At 30.0% G+C, this 24304-nt stretch overlaps 1 protein-coding gene across 1 annotated transcript; it reads right to left on the bottom strand.

Annotated features, from left to right (window-relative positions):
- Nucleotides 1–11316: 11316 nt before the first annotated feature.
- Nucleotides 11317–16866, bottom strand: LOC125191905 (uncharacterized). Its single transcript, XM_048089336.2, has 24 exons — nt 16416–16866; nt 16096–16313; nt 15897–16002; nt 15721–15819; nt 15577–15636; nt 15377–15455; nt 15083–15230; nt 14833–14956; nt 14545–14725; nt 14422–14450; nt 14196–14344; nt 14006–14108; nt 13830–13925; nt 13680–13732; nt 13453–13576; nt 13165–13227; nt 13020–13079; nt 12622–12783; nt 12448–12521; nt 12242–12335; nt 11979–12115; nt 11823–11903; nt 11640–11745; nt 11317–11537 (listed from the first exon to the last, which is right to left on the bottom strand). The coding sequence occupies exons 2-24, from the start codon at nt 16308–16310 to the stop codon at nt 11463–11465; spliced, it is 2418 nt and encodes an 805-aa protein (XP_047945293.1). The 5' UTR covers nt 16311–16313; nt 16416–16866; the 3' UTR covers nt 11317–11462.
- Between the last annotated feature and the right edge of the window lie 7438 nt (nt 16867–24304).

The following is a 24304-nucleotide window of genomic DNA, read 5'->3' as shown; positions in this document are numbered from 1 at the left end:
ATCCGGTTTTACAGTCATAAACACACAACTTTTAAAACCCGTGTATATCCTAACAAGCAAAATATTATAATTTCTGGGCCATTTTTATTTTAAGTAGCTGGCCCTTTTATAATTTTATAATCCATTATGATAGTACAAGGTTGCACAAAGGTCGCAGCCTTCATCAAATGACCATAACTTCTTCATCCGAGTTCCAATTGAGGCGTACAAGGTACCCATGCGAAGCTAGACGAAGATAACGATAGTAAGATAAAAGAATTTGGGCATGGTCTTAATAGGAAACGAACAGATTGAATCAGACTGGAAAACCTGACATGGGAAAATGACAACCAACAATAAAGTTCGTGACATTACACGAACTTTTTAAAGTTCGTGGGAAAAACCGAAATTCATGAAAAGTTGATGACTTTAAAAGCAGTTACCCCTAAATAGTTTGATCTAGCACATACCATATCAAAAATCTCAACAACTTATTAATTGCAATTTTTATTAAATGTGGTTTGCCAAAAAAATTGTTTCGTGTGAAAATTAATTACAATTTTCCATTAAATCAATAATGAGCTGAAAACTGAAAGTAACTTCGGAAATAATTTATAAAAAAATGTTATTTTTTTCAATAGCTACTCAACTCCAATTCCAAAAAAATTAATTATAATTTTCCATTAATTCAGTAATGAGCTGAAAATTGAAAGTAACTTTGGAAATAATTTATAAAAAATTGTTTTTTTTTGTTTGCAATAGCTACTCAAATCCCAATTTCGATTAATTTTGATAAGAACAACTTCAATAAGGGTCTAAAATATAAAATAAATACCCGCAACTAAGCAGTTTTGAATTGAGTTCCAATTTTATATTTTTCCTAGATTTATTGACAAGAAAGACAACAATATTCACAGAAATAATTTACCTATGAAAAGACAGATGTTTTGAATGAAATTTATATTCCGAAAAAATAACAACTTGTATAACTGGCAACTCAATATGATTAACTTGAATCAACTCGAGCCCATAGAGTTGCTCCGAAACCGAGTCAATTAAGTCTTTTATTTAGTTTTCAATTTTTATTACTCCACTTTTTCAAATATTATAAAATTAGTAAAATATTGTTTTTTAAGATGTATATTTAATTCATTATTTGAAAATTATACTCAGTTTATATTATTTAATATGTAAAAACTACTGCAAAATAAACAATATTTCGGAAACAAATTGTATTCTCATTACTCTATTTAAGTTACTCTCTCCGTCCCACTATAAACGGGACATTTCTTTAGGACACGAAATTTAAAGAATTGATATATAAGGAATTACATAGAAGAGAGTAAAGTATGAGCGAGATTAAAGTAGAGAGTGCAAAGAGAATAAAGTAGATGGAAAATAAAATAAAAGAGAAAAAAAAATACTTTCTCCTTCCACATGAATATGCACTTTTGATTGGATACGGGTTTTAATGCACAGTTGGGGCATCGATTTATATATATATATAGTTGTTTCTCTCTTTTTAAATTGTATGAAAAATTATTTAGTGAAATCTTATAAACCCTAAATCTCTGGCCTAATATCGAATCAGGGTTTAGTGAAATTGCTACAATGCTAATAATAGATTTCGAATACTTGGAGGACAATTTCCGTTTAGAACGACGCACAGAAAGAAAACCAGAATTGTAATGGAAGAAGTAGAAGATGACTTCAATAAGCAATTGGGATAGGGAAAAAATCCGGAATTTTATAGTATAATTTTCTCTAATTTTGGGAATAATTAGATTTACTTCTCTTATTTTCTTATTTAACAAAAGACGGAAATTTCAAATTCTGAAATTAAATTATTTTTCTTATTTTTTTATAATCAAGCCATATATGGAAATTCAGTACTACTTGAAAATCATATTATTTCTTTATAACAATACAATCCGTTCAACAATCATAATCGCAGATGCACAAATCTACTGAACAAGAGGGCTTGGGATTGAGATTTGCATATGAATCCTGGCACAAGAGTTTGCAACATGGAAAGTCGCAGTGTGATCCACCAAGCTTGCAGCATGAGTGACCAGGACATTCCCCAATTACTTTTGAACATCTGGTTAATCCAAATGTCTCTTCCATGCCTATAAGAAAAACATACAAAGACATTTAATTAATGTCCAAACATCAAAAAATTGTAAATCTACAAATTTTGAATTATAAAGCCATGTTTTAATTTTTATATAACCAAGAATATCGTTATGCTACTGGGTAAGAATGTCAATTCAGTTCGAAATCGACAAACCCAAATAGATTGAGAAGATCAAAAAGTATAGGAGGAAAAATTTATATCTAACTCAAGATCAAGCAAACATATTCAGAAAACACAATGTTTATAGTACGAATTAAAAGACTTCGTAAACTTTCTAGGCCAAGTTGACTAGCTTAAGTGACATTCATAGCCGTATTGATTAGCTAGTTTACCAAAGGCAGAAATGGGGAGAAAGAGAATGCAAAAGGATTGAGTTAGTGACACCATTTTGCCTATTATGTGTTAAAATGATGTATACATGTCCTATTTATATAGAAAGTTTGAGCTAGCTAGCATATGCCATATCAAAAATCTGTTGGCAAATTTTATTAAATACAATTTGCAAAAAAAAAAAATTTGTTTCGGGTGAAAGTTAATTACAATTTCCCATTAAATCAAGATCTATGAAGTATATTTGTTGAATAGTAAATGAATGAGAATAGTTCATACCATAACTTATTATACTATATATGACCCATAAAAATGCCTCAAATCACAGTATAAAATCAAGATTTTAAACTCTACGTTTTAAAGCTAGTAAGTGTAATACTTTTAAACATTTATATGAACTTAGGATATTTGAAGTCGATAATCAAATAGGATATTTATCAAATCATAATCATCAAATTGAATTGAAGTAACTTTAAAAAAAATTTACTCCGTATTTATCTTCTCTTATTACCAACAAGTAAAGTGCTAGATATCGTAAGAATTAATTATATAGCGACTTTTGTGTGGTCCAGTGATTTATTTTCGAAAAATATAGTCAATGGGTCCCATCTCCGATGAAAACAATGAAAACAAACCTTTTCAATAACACTTTGAAAATGCAAAACACTTCGAGAATTTGCATTCCAGGATAGTTGATTATGTTTTATTTCAAAAATTAAAGAAGATTGGTACATGAGCAGTGATGATGATGAACTGTGCAGAAGAATAAAGAAAATTTATGTTTAAGTTTATATTAGGGCTAAATAAAATATTCTAGTCTGATTGGTTGGGATTAGTCTCCAATCCAAAAGTCTTTGGATTAGGATCGATAATTTATAATTTGAATGACCCATAGCCAAAAATCTCGACAAAACCAATAAGATTAGTCCAAACCCAAGCGAGTTCTCTCTACATAAGATGTTGAACACATAACCAAATAATATAGGTCATTATAAGAAAATATAAGGTTATTATAAGACTATTTTTAGTTTATTAGGGCCGGTGGGAGTGTATATATATGGATATAATCAAATGCAAACTCTAAATATTGTATAAAGGATAGGGGGAAAATCCTGAATTTGACAATAATTCCCTTAATTTTAGGAATTAGATTACTTTCCTTTATATTTTTATAGTGAAACAAAGACGAGAATTTTAAAATTATAATTGCAAATCAACTTATTTTTCATAATAACATAATTTGTTCAACAATCATAGTTGCAGAAACAATACTTAAATGGGAGGAGATCCTCTGTAGTGTTGGAAAACACAACATCATATGTTGTGGTTTAAACGCAGCTAGTAGGGAATGAAACGCAGCAAATGCTGCAAATTTTCTTTTTTATAATAATACTCCACTATGTTTATTTAATACTTCGTTAAAATATTGTTTTCATTTAAATATTTATAACTATTGTAAAATTTAGTTTGTTTGATAAAATTTGGTTTAGACGCATCACATACAGGAATTGAAACGCAACAAATTTCTCTTTTTATTTTATATTGAAATATTTTTTAAAATATTTACAAATATTGTAAAATTGATGAATTAAAATAGGTAGCAATTCTAATTATCATATCATCCATTATAGGATTTAAATTTTTATTTGATATTTTTATTTTTTTAAAAACATAGTACTCCCTCTGTCTCACAAAAGATGTCATACTTGCGGGATGATACATATTTTAGGAGGTTTTGTTTTGTGTGTTAAATAGAGAACAAATATATAATTTTTATATTAAGTGAGAGTAAACTTTTTTTTAAAAATGGAAATGTAACATTTTTTATAAGACAAACTAAAAAGGAAAGTATGACATTTATCATGAGACGGAAGGGGTAATATATAACTAAAATAAAAACAAAAACCAATGATACGATACTTACACTCCAAAAAATGGCTGATTACCGCACAACAAAGTGCTCGATATAAAGGATGAAAGTGCTCGGTTAACGGAAAATACCAAGCATATTCCGAGCACTTTAGGTGGTTGATATTTACTTCATCAGAATATTCTAATTAGAATCGATAAGTATTTTTAATTTAGCAATCTAACTAAATTTTTATGAATATTTAATTGATAGATACTTGGTGTCGGTAAGTATTTTAAATTATCAAACTAATTAAATTTTACAAATAGTTATAAATATTTAAATGAAAACAATATTTTAACGGAGTATGAAATAAACATAGTGGAGTATTATTATAAAAAAGAAAATTTGCAACATTTGCTGCGTATCATACCAGCTGCGTTTAAACCACAGCATATGATGCTGTGTTTCCCAACACTGCAGAGGATCTCCTCCCTACTTAAATAAACAATATGGTGCAGGATTGCGATTTGCAAATGATCCTGACTTTCAAGATTCATTGCAACATGCCATATCGCAATCTCCACAATTAAAGAAAGTTGACTAATTAGTTCTCAGTAGGCCTGTCAAAATGAATATCGGGTATTGGATACCCGATATCCAAACCCGAAAAGGTCGGATAATTGGATACTCGAAATCCGATTTTTCGGGTATCGGATCGGGATCGGGTAGTGAGAATTTTAGATTATCGGGTATCGGGTTACCCGATATCCAATCGGGTATACCCGAATTATCCGATTTATCCGATTTATTTTCTAAAATTAATAAATTATATTTTTATTATAATTAAATGTAATTAAATTTCTTAACTATAATTTAATTAATACTTAATAGTTAGTATATAAGATATGTAATTTAATTTTTTAATTACATTTTAATTTCATTCACTTGTGATATTTATAATTTTGAATTTTTTGATGATATTATTGTTAGATCTTGATTCTTGTGAATTATTGAATTGTGATATTTATAAAGGATGAATGTTTGAACTTATGCATTTTGATGGTTATTGATTTATTGTGGATGGATGAAAGATGTTAATATGTATAACTTATGAATTTTGCATTTTTCAAAGTTTGTAGTTATTTTCTTTTAAATTCGAACTACTACAAGAATTTTATATTTCTAAAAGTTTGTTGTTATTTTCTCTTAAATTCAAGCTACTATAAGAATTTTGTATTTCTAAAAGTTTGTAGTTGTTTTCACTTGAATATTAGTACTTCAACTTTGTATTAAATTTGAATTAAATAATATTAAATAAATTCTAAAAGTTTGTAGTTAATTAAAAAAAAATCACAATTGGGACTGGGATACCCGATTTTTCGGGACTGGATACCCGAGTCGGGTATCCGGGTACCCGAAATCAAATTCGGGTCGAGTATCGGGTATTAGATTTTGGGAATTTCGGAATCGGGTACCCGAAAATTTCGGATCGGCTATCCGCGGGTATCCAATTTGACAGGCCTAGTTCTCAGTGTAATTGAATAGCTGCAGTGAGCAATAAGCACACAGTTTAAATAGTTCATAGAAATTGTAATATGGATTCAAATTTTATATACAATCACCAACGTACCTAATAGATAAAACAACAGAATCCATAATTCCCAGCATAGGAGGAGAAGACTTGCAACACCCCTTAATGCAAATCTTCTTATCTCTTACATCCCAATTCATTTGTAAGACGACCAATCTGCACCATTCAATCAATATTGTGTCAAACAACAATCAAAATGGCTTCTTATCAATGCACATAGTATAAAAATACTTTTTTAAATATCTTCGGTCGTAATTGCCCCACTAATTTTAGTTTACAGTTTTACACCTTCAATGTAAAACCTCCCACTCACTCTACGTTGGCTTTCATAATTCACACAATTTTAGCTGCCTTTTAACTATATATTTTTAATTTAATATAATTTTTTATATTAAATGGCAATCTTGTTAATATCTTGAAAACTCCCTCAAAACTCCCCTTTTATATATTGTATATATTTCTATTTGTTTGATTTCACTTATTAATGGGCAGATAAGGGATTTTATAAGGAATTGGGGTCCGAGGTAAAATAGAAGGTCACTACAAGTATTAAAGATTGAAGCTTTCGCAGGAAAGTATGATTCAACCAAGGCTCGTGAACTACATAGGATTTAGAGAATTAAAGGTATACCTTTGAGAAGAAGAACGTTGGTATGGCCAGAATGGATCAATATAACTATGAACGTCGGTATGTTATCTATGTGTGAGAATGTCAATTCAGTTTGAAATTGACAAATGGCCAGAATGGATCAAGAACAAAATGGAAAAGGGAAATTCTGTATCTAACTAAAGCTCAAGTCAACGTCTTGAAAAAACAAGATATGTTTTTTGTCATGAGTATATATAAAAAAATCAATTCAAATTAAAAGAATTTAAAACATCAAAATATTCAAATTATAAATTCGATTGTTAGTTTACCTAAGACAAACATGAGGAAAAAGATAACGCAAATTGATCGAGTTAGTGAAACCATTTTGCCTAATTTTATGTTAAAACTATGTACATTGTACTCCCTCCGTCCACGAATAGGAGTCCCGTTTTTTCATTTTGGTCCATCCACGAATAGGAGTCTCGGGTCATAATTACCATAAATGGTAAAGAGACCCCACATTCCACTAACTCATTCCACTCACATATCATTTAATACTAATATATACAAGTGAGACCCTTATTCCACTAACTTTCTTCCACCCACTTTCTTAACATTTCTTAAAACCCGTGCCGGATAGAAATGTGACTCCTATTCGCGAACGGAGGGAGTATGTTCTATTTATATATGCACTTATCACGCATGTTACACATGAATCATAATTTTATTCGATAATGGAAAATTTAATTTTCAAAAGTATGAGCAATTTTTATTAGATACAGTCTGCAATAAAAATTGTTATGGCAATTTTTATTAGATATAATCTATAAAAAAATTGTTTTGGCAATTTTTATTAGATACAGTTTGAAAAAAAAAATTGTTTCGTGTGAAGATTAATTGCAATTTACCAATATTAAATGAATGAGAATAGTTCATACCATAACTTATACAATGTGTACGTAGAAAGCGCACTTAATCAAATAAGGAGTAATAATCATCAAAAGAGTAGGAGCAGCTTTCAAAAGTTATATTATCTTCTTTTAGAGCACAATAGTTCGGATTAGTGGCATGCAGTGTCCGCCACATCAGCATTTCAGTGTCCGGACTTGTTTGCTCTCATTCAAAAAAATATAAATATGCAAATATGAAATTCAAAAAAACATGTTTTATTCTCTATCTATTTGTTAAGCTATGAGTGAGAATGTCAATTTAGTTTGAAACTGAGAACTAACCAAATGAATCGAGAAGAAAATGCAAAGAACGAAAAAATCTATTTCTAACTCAAACTCAAAACACAGCTTCTTTTTTTTCAAAAGAATATAGTGATGAAACTAATACATATTAAAAAAATTTAGAACATCAAAACATTCAAACTACTAGAATATTCGATTGATAGTTTAGTTTACCTAAGGCAGCAATTAGGAGAAAATCAATACACAAAGATCGAGTGAGTGAAACCATTTTGGCTGATTTTTGTGTTTAATCAATGGATGTAAATTGTCCTATTTATATAGGAGAAAAAATTCAGTGGACCATCCACACCACGTAGACATGATGAGTTGGTGTGTACAACAAATAATTATTTGACAAGTAGAACTCTATAAAAGTTAATATTCCAACTATACATAATTATACATGGAAACTGTAAATCAACATTCAATGAGTATTACAATAAATTATGGAAAATTTTCCAAAATATTTTGAACCTTTTTAAATATTCTCAACTACATATTGAATCTAATGGGAATAATATTTGCGAACACATAATAATACAATGTGTTTTGCAATTTTATTTTATAGTTCTAAAATATTCTTACAGTTTTATATGCTATTAAAAAATTAGAAAAAAGTTGAAATTAATACATTAGTATGTTAACAAAATCTAAGTTAATAGCCACACTTCATTATTTATGTACTCAGTAGAACACACGTGATATTATATACACAAACGTATATTAACCTAAAATAAAAAGTTTGGCTATTAATTTAAATCTTGTTGATATATTATTAATTATTTCAACTTTTATCTATTTTTTTATAGAATATAAAAATTTAAGAATTTTTTTAAATTATAAAATAAAATAACAAAAAACATGTAAAATTTTATAAATATATTACTCCCACTAAATTCGGAGTATGTATATGACATAAATACAAAATATTTAGATTTTTTTCCATAATTTAAAGTAATAATTGACTTTTAGATTTACATCCATTAATTTCCATATATAATCATGTATAGTTGGAATATAACTTTTATAGAATTCCACTTGTCAAATGATTATTTGTTAGACATACCAACTCATTGTACCAAATGATATGTCTAGACTAGGGAATTTTTTCTCTTTTATATAGACTACTTGATATACCACATTCCTACTCCATTGGTTTATCTAGTCTTTAATAACTGATTTCCATCAATTAAGGTTGGGATTGCCATATGAAGATGATTTATTTTACATAATATATCTCTAATCCCTCTGGCATGATTTCTTTTTATGTTTTATATTCCATAAAGATATTTTGTATTTTGGGCTTTGCCTAATACATTCTAAGATATTTTGAACAAATATAAATTTTAACATTTCTACTAAAACATTAATTAAGAACGTGATATTCAATACGTATAAAATTGGATTTTGAGAAGAAATAAAAGTAATGATATAACATACTTATGAAATCTATAGAGATTAATATGTTCATGATGAGAAGTGTTCTGCTGAGCAACAAATATGAGCGCCTCATTTGCGCGACACACACGTGTCAGCAACATCAGCATTTTTTTATTTAATTTATTCTATTCATTTATGCTTCACTTCGTCTTCTTCAGAAATTTAAGAACCCATATACTGAAAAATTAAGTATACAGAGTTACAAATTCTTTCATTTCTCTTCGAAGTACTCCTATGTAACTTCCCCAGTTTTCATTGTCTCAAAATCTTTTAATTTGTCTTTATTTTTTTCTAATTTTGAAAATCTTGTTTCTATTGGTTCGTCTCCCATCTGCAAGTCTGCAACTTCAGTTTTAAGCATAACATATGCAGTAAAAAGAAACAATTCAATAAGTTCAAAAGATAATCGATTTTAATTTTAACCTGTGAATTCCAAAAGGCCAAAAGAATTAAACAAATGCATTGCAACTCTAATGATTAAAAAATGTAAATGTCAAGCTTTCGCCGCTATTCTTTTGAAACACCACAAAAAATTGCTTCATTAAAGTGATTTCTCTCACTATAAATTGCTCACAAAAATATATGAAAAGAAGGTGTGTTACACTGATCCACCTATTTGATCTGTCCAATTCAGGATCGAATTTGGTAGTGCCCCCAAATTGCCCACAACTCAAATTCTTCCTTATTTCTTCTTCTAATCTATGATAATTTATTTCCACCATAAATCTTTCCCAGAAAAACTCAGAACAATACAACCCTAATTGATACTCACCCAAAATGAGCGAATCGGACAAATTGTTTTATAGATCCTAACAAGCAAAAATATTTACAGAGTTGGGTTTCTCTTTCCAACTGAAAAGAATAAAAGATACATGTAGAGAGAGAAATAGCTTTGGCAAGAAGAAGAAGAGGATAATAATAAAAATATAAAAAATTGGTGACGTCATTGACACGTGTGTGTCGCGCAAATAAGGCGCTCATATTTGTTGCTCAGCAGAACACTTCTCTGTTAATGATATATATGATTTGTTGCATGGAAAAATGATTTGTTTTCCAAAATTAAAGATCAAATTTTATTACTAGATATATACAAATACTACAAAATAAAATAAAATAAAAAAAAAATTAATAATAATGATAAATATAATAATAATAATAATAATATTATTATTAAATTATTATTATTAATATTAGTAGTAGTAGTAGTAGACTAGTAGTAGTAGTAGTATTGAAAATGACTTTAAATCACAAAGCTATAATGTCTCTAAATCACAAGGTTAATATATATTAATTACATATACTGCATTCAGAATTAATTAGTTATTTAATTCTTGAGAATTGACAAAAATAAAAAGCATTTAAACAAAATAACCCCAGTAATCTCATTGAGACAAATCAATTCCATCGGTTATATTGTCTTTAATGCATGATTGATTCCCATCAATTAAGGTTGGGATAGCCATATTATGAGGTGATAATTGGCTACATCCCTTTTCTATTTAAATTTAATTTATTAATTTAATAAAATACTTTATTTATTTTGGAAAATGATTTTCGGACATAATATCTCCAATCTCTCATAATGCTTTTATGTTTTTTCCATAAAAGATATTTTGCATTTAGACTATTACACTCAAAGCTATAACTCTCAATATTTATACGTTCATATTTTTTATTATTACTCTACCTCTGTGAATAAGAGTCTCATTTTTTTCCGGCAAAAAATTTGAGAAATATTAAGATAAGTGGAAGAAAGAAATGTTAATTTGATACATATTTATAAAAAAATGAATTTGGGTAAGATTGATTAAGAAGGAGGGAGAGAAGAGAGGGCATTGATGGTTGAGCAGGAAGACGGAGAGAGAATGAGGATATTTTAATATTTATTTGTTTTGTATCTTAAATTATTTCACTTTCAAAATAATTAATAATGTAATTAGGGAGTTAGTAATCATACTTAACGGTTTAATTAGGTCAAAATCAGCATTAAAAATGTTGATCGTTAAAATTTGTCGGAAAAGTTAGTTTTGGACCGATTGTGATCCGAATTGACGCAAACATTCAAAAGATAATGTCTAGGACCAAAATCATAAAATTGACCAATTTTGGCCAATACTCTTTGTATAAATATTATCAAACAGAAAGTTCAAAGCAATATATATGTATAAACTAAAGGTCACCAAAGATTATTATAAGAGAATTTCCTTGTTCCAGTGTTAATGTGACAAATTCATTTATTTGTAATAAGTAGTTTTTAAAGACTTAAACATAAAAGCCTTATTTCAAATAGCAGAAAGCAGACATCTGAAAGATTAGTTGTCAGAAGGCAGAAGATTGTATGGAGCACTCCCAAATGCAGCAACATCACCAGGTCTATTCAAGACAATCTGCAATCATTGAGAAATAACAAAACATTACTTACAAGATTAAATTTGTCACTAATCAGTTACAGAAAAAAAAGTGTTTAAGAGAAAAGCTATGCATGATACCTGATAATTTCCAATGACACAATATTTGAATCCAGCAGCACAATAGTCAAAATAGTATTCCCACGTCCGTATGAACTTCTCATCAAATCCAAGAGCATAAATTTTACTAACAACACACAAAGTTTCCTTCAGTAACCTTAAAAAATAATAAGAATGAACTGTTAAGGAGAACAGTTTAATTACCTTCGGTTTTGAAGGAAGTTGTGCCGCCAACTTCTGAGGGTGGGGACGTAATGCTGTCCTATTTCTTCTAAGTGCACGACGCTGCATAAAATCAATTTAACGAGAAATGCATCAATAAATAATTACATTTTTTACACATTTATTAACATGGATCACCTAAATCTGGACGCCGCAGCCATTGCATATATTGCTCGGTTAAGTGAAGGCAAACATCCACCATGGAATATATATTCCTTGACAAATCCATCCACGCGCCTCCACTCTTCATATTTCTCATCAGCTACTGCTGTGAACTAAGAACAGATCAAGTAGTTTTATTAGAGTTTATAATTTAAGGGCCAAAAACACCCCTGTTGTTGTTACCGAAAATCAAACAGTATAGTTTACTGGGAACAAAAAATGGCAAAAGTAGAGGTTACCTGAAGAACAAGAATACCATTGTCTGCTAATGAAGATTCACAACATTCGAAAAATTCTTCCATATAGTTATGCCCCACGTGTTCTATCATTTCACTGCAAATTCAGCATGAGAATTGTGTCTTGTATATATGAATGTAGCAACAGTAAAGCAGCAACTTACTTCAAGAGGTTGAGTTAGTTGGAAACATTAGATCAAGGGACTCACCATGATATTATCCTGTCATATCTGTAGTTGCTAGGCAATTGGCGATAGTCACAAAGAAGAACCTCAATTTGATCCTGATAATAAAACTTATAACTTGAGAAATACCAAATATGGGAAATATTTTCTAAAAAAAGTGTATAAAACAACTACTCCTAGTAAATAAAATGTTATTACCTGTAGACCTGCTTCCTTCACTTTCGTTTCTATGTATTGCAGCTGACTTTCTGACAATGTAATGCCTGTATATTTGCATCCTGTTTTTTTCACTACTTCAATTGCTAAACTTCCCCATCCACACCCTATCTCTAGAATGTGATGATCTTTATTGATTCTTGCCTGTACTTGAAGGGAATTCAACATGAGAGTTACTATGTGTGTCTCATCCAAAAAAAAAGTAAGTACTTAGATTTAACATATTTGATCTATTCACTCTAAATTTCACCTTCTAATGAGTAACTAGATATTCAATCTTTCCCACAAAGGTTAAGTTCTTAAACAGATCAAATTAATTACTAAATTTTAGCATCCCTAATGATCAATTCAAGATTGAAGGAATGTGCCAGTGATTTCACCTTTTCAATCAAAGTACAGACTTTCCGGAGCTGTGCATTCTTCAAATCTTCTAATGGATTCTGCAATGACAGTATGAACTATGAATATTGGTACAGAGTCCATCAACAGATATATCGATTGAAAACTTGAAATCATTAGTAACACCTGAAATATTGCACAAGAATACGTCATTGTCTCATCCAAGAATAGAGAAAACAATTCATTACTCTGCCAAAAGAAATAAAATGAAATTGAATCACGATGAAACAATTGGAGTAGAACTATATCACAATGTACTTCTTATGTAAAAGATTATGTACTTGACGTCACATGCACATCCACTAAGAATATTGCATACAAGGAAGTATACCAAATTAAACAAATTAATAGAGATTGGTATTCCTGTGTTATTCTATAATCATTTTAATACTTTGAAAACATATGGCCACTTACTAGGTCATAATGGCGCGAGATGTTACGCCGTGCCTGGATCAGTGTGTTCCTCCGGGAAACATGCTTGATGAATATTTTTGTGGTTGCTGCTAAAGTTGTGTAAAGAAATAATCTCCACTGTTTCCTAGCAATATCAACACAGTAAAATATATCATCGTATTACGTTCTATAAAGCAATCAGACCAGATCAACATACACACAGGTAGATTCCTCTTGATTATAATTACCTTACCTTGTTTAACTCAGCACATGCACTCATCTCTGCATTTTTTATAATCAGCTGCAAAATACAAGTCCCGTAAACTATTTATTCAAATAATGATAGTTGAAGAGTTATAAGTTATCAAATATTATGAATTTTGGATCCATTGACTTACTAGAAGAAAGTTGAGAAGTCCTTCGTTTGCATCAACAAAAGAAATGTCACCATTAATGTAGGCATCAGCAAAACCTAAATCGGACTCTGTTGCTACCTGTGAGAACAGTATCCAGTTTGACAATAAATACTTATAAAATTTTCAATATTTTTTTAGGGGTAATAACCTAATATTACCTTCCAATAAAACTGGGGTTTGTGAACTCTCACAGTGACCTGTAAATTGCTCTTTCTACTTGTACCTTGAAATGTAAAGATTCTACCACCTTCTTCCAAAAAGCTGCTTCAACAGAATTTGTCAGTTGTATACATTCTTTTATGTAGAAACCAAAGACGCAATATGTTATAATGTTGACTAGAAGCTCACATTAGACATCCAGTAGCAACAAATCGCTGAAAGAACCTCACAACGACAAAACAAGCACCAGTTTCAGGACGGGATGGAACCATGCCTTTGGGGATGTTTGAATAAGTATAACGTTTTCTAAGCATGCTGTTTGCAGCAAGTATTCCTGCCTGTCAAGATCAATTCATGTTAATAGAATAAAAATAGGAATGGGAATAAAAATTGTACTTGTGGTGTGATAAAATACCTTTACTCCATCCTCGGGGAAGCCATAGCCTGGAAGCATAAAAGATTATACCATAAAAGTCTATAAGTAATCATAGACAACTTAATGGATTGCAGAAAAAGCTTCTAGATAAATTTTTAGCACCTTGATATGATCCACAGAACCATAGTCCTCTTTTCCCTTGGATATCACTGAGGTTTGACAAAGCCCTGCTTGCAGAAACTGATGGTATAGGATGGCTTGTTGACAACTTCAAAGATGTATCTTTTGGTGTATGAGGTGGATTTAGAGTCACAAAAAATGGAACCCTGGGTTCACTAAGATTCTGTACATCCATTGAGAAAACAGGTCGCAAGATACTGGGTTATCTAGCAACTAAAGTTGGAAGAAAATCATTTTAATCGATAGATCATTTGATTCAATGTTCAAAACCTGGATATTGTTGAGCCAATACGTTATACAAGCACTGTCATTGATAGCTCCAAGAAAATTTCTCGAGCTCCATGCCCCTCGAATTTTCGGCATCAAATTTTCGTCACGGTGAAGGAAAATATCACTGTAGTAAGAGTTCAAGAGTAGAAGTGGGCTCGTGAGTCGTGACTATGGAGGTTATTCTGAAAAAGTATCTATACTACCATCTAAGGGAAAAGTTCCACAAGATAATGATTATCATAAAGGAAACCTGTAGGCATAATGAAAAGCACCAAGTATTCTTAATTCTTCATTTGTCGCCTGCTTTCTTAAGATGTTTAGAGCATCTGGAGGATGTGCAGCAATTATACACTGATCATATGCTTCTTCCAATCCATCATTATATGTAATAACACAACCTGCATAATTTTTTGTTACATTCATATGAAAAATGTATGCTCGTATAAATGGAATGATCAATATATTATTTATGCGCTAAGAATTCAAATAACAATAAGGTGATGAGAACGGATGAGAAAGGAGTAGTGTCTTGACGCGTACTTACCCTTGTCATTGGTAATAACGGAGTATATTTCAGAATTGGTTTTCACTTGACAGCATCTACTTTCCAGCTCTTTCTTAATCTGGTAATAAATCATTTAGTAAAATCTTATAAGAGTTTATTCACATTTTATATCTATGAGTCATGCCTTGTTCCTCAGATAACATTTCTAGATTAAAGAATCTGAGAAACTCACTACCTACCCCATCGACATAACTCTGTGATCGCCATTTTGGTGTGAGCCGTTTAGTGAGACCAAGAAGCTGCAGCAAAGAAAATCATTTCAATCATTTTACTAGAAAGATATTGTAATAATGTCACATTCACTAACAAATGTAAATGTCTACCTCAAGAATATCGAAATTTCTCAAGAATGAAAGTGTTAAATAGGCAGAGAAGGTCATCACTGCAGAAGAGCATGACCAAATTGAAGCACAAATTGGAATCTGGAAACAAAAACACAATTTAAAGTCAGATCTTTGCTTGCATGACATGGAAAAGTATGATTTTTTAATAGTCATACAAGGAAAGCTTTCTGGAATATCTCAGAGTAACCACGTGATTGGACAAAGCTCCCCAATGTTTCATTCCGGTCAATATCTGGATTGTTATTGAGCTCTTCAATATAACTGCAATTGTTGGAGACATTCATTGAGCAAAGGCTTGAAAAGGGATTAAATCTAATACCAAAAGAGGCTCAGTGTTGTTAGGCTAATACTTACAGAGAAGCGTTGTCTCTGAAATTAATGATTTCGCTAATCATCTTCCAAAACCATGGATTCAACACATTTTTTTTCTGTGCAAACAAACTTGAGAGTCCATTTTGAGTTCCCCACTCGAATCCTCGGCCATCATCCAAGCTCACTGAGTATGAAGTGTCAGAAACCTCAGTATCAACTCCAACACTCTCAAATAGTTCCATCACTTCCGGATACATAGCCTGTCCAATAAGTGAATCACAGGTAAACAATGCATTGAGTGATGATAAAATTTCAGTTTTTGGATTAACAACGAATGGAACTCTATTGACAAAAACTCATACAGGCTAATTTGGTCAGACAAAGTATAACACAAGTGTTCCACCAAATCATCCAGCATCAATCGTTCCAATAGCCCCATAACAACAGCCGCATGCAGTTGAATGGGAAAACAAGATAAGATGAAGAATCATATGCATGTTCCATGCCCAAACAGGTAAATCGCCAGATTCCGGAAAGGCCGAACTGGTGACAACTCAGGCATTTCGTCGAACATGAGATGGGCAAATAATACATACTCCATTTCTTATTCACACTCACATAACACATTATATATTTATATCATCATCTGTTTTGCAGTTGATGATTGTTTCCACCAATATCTTTAGATGGTAGAACAGGCCCTTGATTTTTCCTCATATTGTTGAGTGACAATCGACGGTTAATATCAAATTATTTGAGTGATAGATAACATATTCCTTACTCACTTTCTCGTTCTTCTCATTTTCTTTGAATTATTTATGATGATTTTAGTTTTATCTTCTAAAGTTATACACTCTCTATCTATAGTCTTTCCTTTTATAATAAGTTGAGATTCATTCTACACTATTTTAATTACTTTTCATTTCTATCGGTTTCTTATCTTATCAATAGTGTATTAAAATTCGTGTCCAATTAAAAGTGTATATTTTTTGAAGATGAGAAAAATGACGGTGATTTTTCTCTCTCTCTCTTTCCTACAAATACAATGCTCTAGTTTCTCAAATAAATTCCATGCTAAGTATAGAAAAGAGTATGTCTATTTTATTTTTTATGGATAAATAAATTTAAAGATTGCGTCACGGTAGACTTGAACTCGAAACCAACGAGTATGTCCTTTTAATCATCCAAAACCTTGTTGAAATCACTTTCCAAATATAGGAAGAGTCTGAGCATAAATATTTTACAAAATAAAAAACGATATTACCCGTGCAACAATTTATCAAACATATTTGACACCGAAATTAGGTCAAAGTAAATGAATCATGCAATTATTTATAGTACTCCCTCCGTCCCATAGTAGATGTCACATTTTCCTTTTTAATTTGTCCCACAGAAAATATTACATTTCCTCTTTTAGAAAAAGTTCCCTCTCACATCAATTATAAAATTATATTTTCTCTCACCACTTAACACACAAAATAACATCTCCTACAATCATGTGGCATTTCCCAAGCATGACATCTACCTTGGGATGGAAGGAGTAAAATTTATCGTGTTGGCATGGAACACATGTATCTAGTTTGTAGAGAGGCGTGGACTGATCCTGCTCTCCTTGTACAATTAAAAGTTAGATACATACCCGAGCAAAAATAGTAAAACCAAGGTCGAGATGAGTGCCATCAATAGTAGCCGTCTTGGCTTGGCCACCTAAGCTCATCTGCTTCTCATACACCACCACCTCCACCCCTTCTTTGGCCAAAACATACGCCGCAGCCATCCCACTTATGCCGCCGCCTATCACTGCCACTCTCATGATCTTCGACATTGATATGTATATGTTATTTTTGAATTTATTAGTGGATTTGGAAAAAAAACTAGTAGTAAATGTGTTTTTAAAGGAAATTTCTATATACTCCTTTCATCCCATCATAAGCAGAGTCATTTTTTGGGACACGAAGTTTAAGAAATTGATATTTAAAGAATTCAAGTGAAGACAATAAAGAATGAGAGAGAGAAAAGTAGATGAGTGAAAACAATAAAGTATTTTGGAAAATAAAGTAAGACGAATGATTTTTGCTTAAACGGTAAACGACTCACTTATGGTTGGACATTACAAAAAGAAAAGTGACTCGCTTATAGGGGATGGAAGGAGTATGTGTTAAGAACAAAGTTCTTCGTGCCAAATTATAATTTTGCAACGTTACCTTCTAATGAAGTTGTATGGTGAAATTGATACAAATGTTATTGCAATGTGGGAAGCCTTCACCGCCCCCTATATATATGGTTGTAAAATTACTTTATAATGTAATTTGAATTGGATAAGATCAACTTATTTTGATTTGATAGCATCACTAATTGTATACACAATTGTAGGAGGAATATTATATTATTACAATTATTTTTCTTATTCATTTATTTTCTTTTAAAAATATGTAAATGAATTTATTCTTGAAAACATTCACCCTTATTTAAAGATTCACAATAAAATTTTCAATAGAATAATCATTCATATTATTTTAGAGGAATAAGTGTTTAGTCCATTTTATTTAAATTATCACAATTATATGAAGATAAATAAATTGTTACAAAGTAAAAATTGGGAAAAATACACTTTTATTTGTAAATTATCTTTTATTATGTCATATATATTTTAAAAATCATTGGTATATTATTGTTAATTTCAACTTTTAATTTTGCAAGTATTATTAGAACTTAGTAGTATAGTACATATTGGTTGATCTTTCAAAGAGCTAAAATTATTCGTTTACAAAATAAAAATCATGTCATTTAAATTTCTTTAATTTTTATATTTTTTGTAATAAATATTTTTTACCTTTTAGGAATTTTATTTTGCTAGCATATAGTATTTCTTTATTTTATTTAGGGTAACATATATCGATAAGATTTCAAAATGATAATTTTATGTAACTAAGAAACTATAATTATTGAATGATATTATGCAGATGTAAGATATTGCTATAAATATTACTCCGTATTAATAATATAATATGGATCATTCGATGATGTAAGATTGTTGAACTCGAGCACATATAATACAACATTCTAATGTATAGCTCTTCCTCCATAAATTGATAAGATCATTAAAAATTAAAATTAATAAATCCCTATAAATTTTAGACTCATATTATAAAATTTAATATTTATTATATTTTATAGTGCATCAATAAAAGGTAATTTGATGATAGAAGGTCGTCACACTCGACGTCCACCCTATGAATTTTACACATTCTTCAAGTGTATTATTAATTAATATTTTCAAAACATATAGTATTAAATAATTACGTCTTCATTCATGTAATTTCGACAATAATATTAAATGACCATATACTGACCTTTCTTTGCATAAGGTATCCCTTCCATTTTTAAATGATAATTTTAGTTTAATGGAAATTTTATTAGTCAAGATATTCAATTTATGAAATTTGACTAGATGAATGGGTATTCAAATTTGATGATATCACTTCGATAATAGTACTAGTTAGTAGTCAAGAAATTCAAATTTTCATATTTTTTAAACAAATGAAAGTGTATTATTGTAGTGATTATATATAATTTCATTTATATTGTATAATTTGAAACATAAAGGGTCATCTATATTTGACACTTGACTAAACAAATGGAAGCGTTTTAATTGCATTGATTGTATATAATTTCATACCTTATGTTATTCATGCAATTTGGTAGTGAATTGACTCTACAAATATAATAAAAGAGTAATTTAGTGAATATATAATAGTTAATAAAAAAACCGGTTTAAATTAAAACCGATTTGAAATATAGGGGTATATTGTATCTACAATCTTTGTTAATACATATTTATTCTTCTCTAATATGCACATATTATTAAGGTGCCTAGCTACTTAAATAGTTATAATTTTCTAATTTCCTAGGGCATGTAGCTAACATTTAGGTATGGAGATGTCATCTTTAGAATGGCAATAGGTTTGGTACAAAGCTATTAAACATTTTTCAGATTCAAATTTGTTTGAATGTATATCTACTTGTACACGTTCATATCCATAACTTTGCTATTCATATCCGTCTCGAATCCATAACAACTCATAACTTTGCTATCCATTTATTTCTCGAACCCAATGTAACCTTTAATTATTTACTTGAACCTATTTAAATTTACAATATCTAATAGTAATTAAATATACATTTATAGGCATGGGATTAATAACGAATCAATTTAACATGCAAACCCAAAGAAAATTTGTCGTTATAATAGAACATCAAAGATAATTTTTTTTCGTTTTTAGTTCATTTTAGGAAATTCAAATTTTATGAAAAAAAAGATAAGCACTCCGAAGGGATATGATCAATTGCTAAGTTTCTTAAGTTGCTAACTTGCTAACTCATCGCAATGTATTAAAAATGTCAACACGATGACATTAAAATGTCAACACATAATTTTGTTGAATTTCAATGTAATATGTTGATATTATATGTTGATATTTTGATGTCACCGTGTTGACATTTTTAATATTCCCTCCGTCCGCCATTAGGAGTCCCGGTCACTTTTGCGCACTCATTTTATAAAAATGATAATAAATAGTTAGAGTAAAGAAATAGTAAAATAAGAGAGAAAATAATGTTATTAACACTCTTCTCAATATTATTCCCTCTCTTACTTTATCATTTTTCCACTTTAACTATTTATTACTCCCTCCGTCTCATTGAAGATGACCCACTTTCCTTTTTAGTTTGTCCCAACCAAGATGACCCATTACTTAAAATGGAAACACCTTTATCTCTACTTTATTCACTCTCTCTTACTTTACTCTTTTCTCTATGCACACAAAATAAAGTTGCATAAAATCCCGTGCCGCCCAAGAAAGGGGTTATCTTCCTTGGGACGGAGGGAGTATGATATTTATAAAATGGGTGTGCAAAAGTGACCGGGACTCATAATGACGGACGGAGGGAATACACTGTATTAATAAGTTAACAGAGTTAGCAACTTAAATAGTTAGCAATATAACGCACTCCGTACTTCTAATATATATTTTTCCCAATATTTAAGCATCTGCAAGGCCATTTCGAAATTTATAGGAATGTGGGGACGCACTTTACCTTTCCAAGCTGCACATAAGCCAAATGTTTTTTCTACTAATATTTTTCTGTTATTTTGTGATAGTTTTAATTATTTTATTTATTAAATATATGTGTGTTTTTTAATTATTTTTGGTTGGGGGAGGGGTGTTAGAGATTTCGGAAAAAGAGATTCATTTCGCTGACCTCTCAAAATTAGGGATTAATTTCGCTGACCTTTTGTAATTTGGAATCGAGGCACGCGTATTTTTCAAAATAAGGGATTTCTGATTTTTTTCCCCTTTTTCTATTCTTTTTTAATATTATTTCCTTACAATCATTTATCAATTGTCTAGATTACCCCTCAATTATTTGACATGATTTCTACAAAATCATAGCTCCAGCCGTTTCTACAAAGAATTTGTCCAAACACAAACACACATATATATAGATTCTAACAAAATTTCAAATAGTTTTTATGTCAAAATTTTCAATTACGTTAAGTAAAGTGATTTCAAAACACCAATACATGACCGACAAACAAAAAATATGTATTGTGTATATATGTATATTGCATATATAGACGGATATGTATATTGCCTATACAAATAAAACATAAAATAGGTATGTGTATTTTGAAATCCTTACAGAATCACGGCTGGTTTGGGTTGAAAGACGGAAGAAGAGGGCGGAGGCGACGAACATTGGAGGCGCCGTGAAGGAGGGTGGAGTAGGGCTGGAGTATGGTAAAGAGGCGACGAAAGGCGATGAAGAGCGGAGGCGCCGTGGAGGGGAGGGGAGAGGAGAAGGCTTGGGATAAAAGGCGGGTGGTTTGGGAGTGAAAACGGCTTTGATTTTTTAGAAATTAGTTAAAATAATTAAGGGACAATTTAGGTAATTGATAAATGGTTGGAGGAAATAATATTATAAAAGAATAGAAAAAAGATAAAAAAAATCAGAAATCCCTTATTTTGAAAAATACGCGTGCCTCGATCCCAAAATACGAAAGGTCAGCGAAATTAATCTTTAATTTCGAGAGGTCAGCGAAATTAATCATTTTTTCCGAAATCTCTCGGGGTGGAGGGAGTAATACCTAATGTTAATGCATTTGTTATCTTGCACTTGATTCGGAGTGAGATAATTCTTTTATACTATTGGCTCAAGGAATAATTAAGATATAAACATATAGTATTTCTTAATTTATGTAATATTTACTCCATCTCTTAATTAATGTGAATAATAGTAAGTGTATAAAATTATTAATTATTATTCTGATTTATCATGGATTAAATATTCTGTTCAGGTAATAGTTTTAATTAGTATTAACTATAAAATGCTTGAATATCTTGCATAAAATTGCATTATCTCACGAGTTCAAATTGGTCCGTTTAGTACTCTATTTATAATCTTGACTAGAAATGAATTTTAAGAAAGGTAAGACAAGAAAATAAATTAAGTAAATGAAAAGTAGTGAGGATCACCTAAGCTGTATCTTAATACATTTTTTACTCCACCTCTCACAAACATGATAGTGGTGGATCCCACCATTATATTTTATGTTGGTGAGGAGTGGAGTAGGAAATATATTAGGATCCGGATTAGGTGATCCTTTCCGAATGAAAAGTAGATTTCACTATATGCTACTCCTTTCGTCCGTCATTACAAGTCTCATTTATGGATGACACGAATTTTAAGAAATATTAAGAAAAGTGGGTGGAAAAAAAGTTAGTGGAATAGGAGTCCCACTTGAATATATTAGTTTTGAATGAAATGTAGGTGGAATGAGTTAGTGGAATGTGAGACCATATTACCATTTATAGTAAAAGTGAATCAGGACTCCTATTTGCGGACGAACTAAAATGAAAAAAGGACTTCTGTTCAAGGACAGAGGGAGTACTTAGTTTATAATACTTCCTCCGTTGACAAACAAATAGTCTTATTCGTGGACGGCATAGATTTTAATAAAAATTGATAAAGTAAAAGAGATTTGAGAAAAAAGTAAATAAAGTAAGAGAGAAAAAAAGAAAAAGAAAAAGTAAGACACATTAGAGAAAGTATAAAAGAGAAGAAGAAAAAGTGTAAAGTATGTAAGAAAGTTTCCATTTTTGAAATAAGACATTTTTTGTGGATATTAAATAATGACAAAATCAGACTATTTTTCGTGAACGAATGGAGTAGAATGAATGTGTAAGAATTTAGTGTAATGTAAGGTTTCCTAAAAAGGAAATGAAAAATAAATGAGACTTTAATGGTTTCATGGATGGAAATGGTATAATAGTAAGGTTTGACTTTTGAGTAATAGTAATACTGTTGGAGAGTGGATATTAATAAATAGAGTAGTGATAAACGTACGTATGCGTACGTACATAATCGAACTTTTTTAAACATTTTACATTGAAAATCATTTTATAAACATTAATTGATTTAAAATAAATTTCATACTAATCATTTTGCAACACTTCAAGAAAGATTTAAAATTTATACTTAAATATTTGTATATTTAATAAAATATATATTTTCTACTAAATATTGTATATTAATTCAAATCATAGTCGAAATCATGCTACGATTCGACATAAAATTTCTATATCACTTCTTTGTTATTGCTACATATATTACAATAAATAACAAAATTAATTTTTAATTAAATTCACTTAAATCTAAATTTTTTTAAAATATTATGTACATGTACAATTATGTACGTTTATCTTTTCCCTAATAAATTAAAGTTGTTTTAAGGCCCTAGCTTAGCCCCATAATATCCTATTGTATTAATGTAACTACAATATTTGTAGTAATAATTTCTAATGTTTGAGATAAGAGTGAGTTCGAAAATTCAAAAACAAAATCGAAGGCTGTAGGCTAATGGGCGCTTTAATAAATACTTTCTACGTTCTAAAAAAAATAGTTTTTTTTTTCTATGAAGTGTGTTGTACTAACAATATTTCAATTACTTTTTTATTTCTATATCTATATCATTTTACCAATTTCACATTAAAACTCGTGTTGTCTCCAAAATTCTTATTTGTTTGGGACAGAGGAAGTATTGAGATTTTGAATGCTTTAAAATATAAAATTAATTTATGATGGATCTTAACATGTTAAAAAACTTTATTTATGATTTGTAAAATTATTATGGAACATAAGAACCCTAAACCCTAAATATAATAACATCAATAGGGTTTTATAATATTAT

Source organism: Salvia hispanica, chromosome 4, assembly GCF_029641045.1.
Source record: "Salvia hispanica isolate PSC_SH4W2 chromosome 4, Shi_PSC_v1, whole genome shotgun sequence".
In the NCBI taxonomy this organism is placed as follows: Eukaryota; Viridiplantae; Streptophyta; class Magnoliopsida; order Lamiales; family Lamiaceae; genus Salvia; species Salvia hispanica.
This window is presented reverse-complemented; position numbering and strand designations above follow the sequence as displayed.

What these genes read in the sequence shown, in the direction of transcription:
- LOC125191905 (XM_048089336.2), bottom strand. Translation starts at nt 16,310, where the DNA reads ATGTATCCGGAAGTGATGGAACTATTTGAGAGTGTTGGAGTTGATACT. An exon ending in GTTCTGTGGATCATATCAAG is followed by an intron (nt 14,451 to 14,544) that starts GTGCTAAAAATT and finishes TTATGCTTCCAG; the next exon opens with GCTATGGCTTCCCCGAGGAT. An exon ending in GTTGCTACTGGATGTCTAAT is followed by an intron (nt 14,109 to 14,195) that starts GTGAGCTTCTAG and finishes CTGTTGAAGCAG; the next exon opens with CTTTTTGGAAGAAGGTGGTA.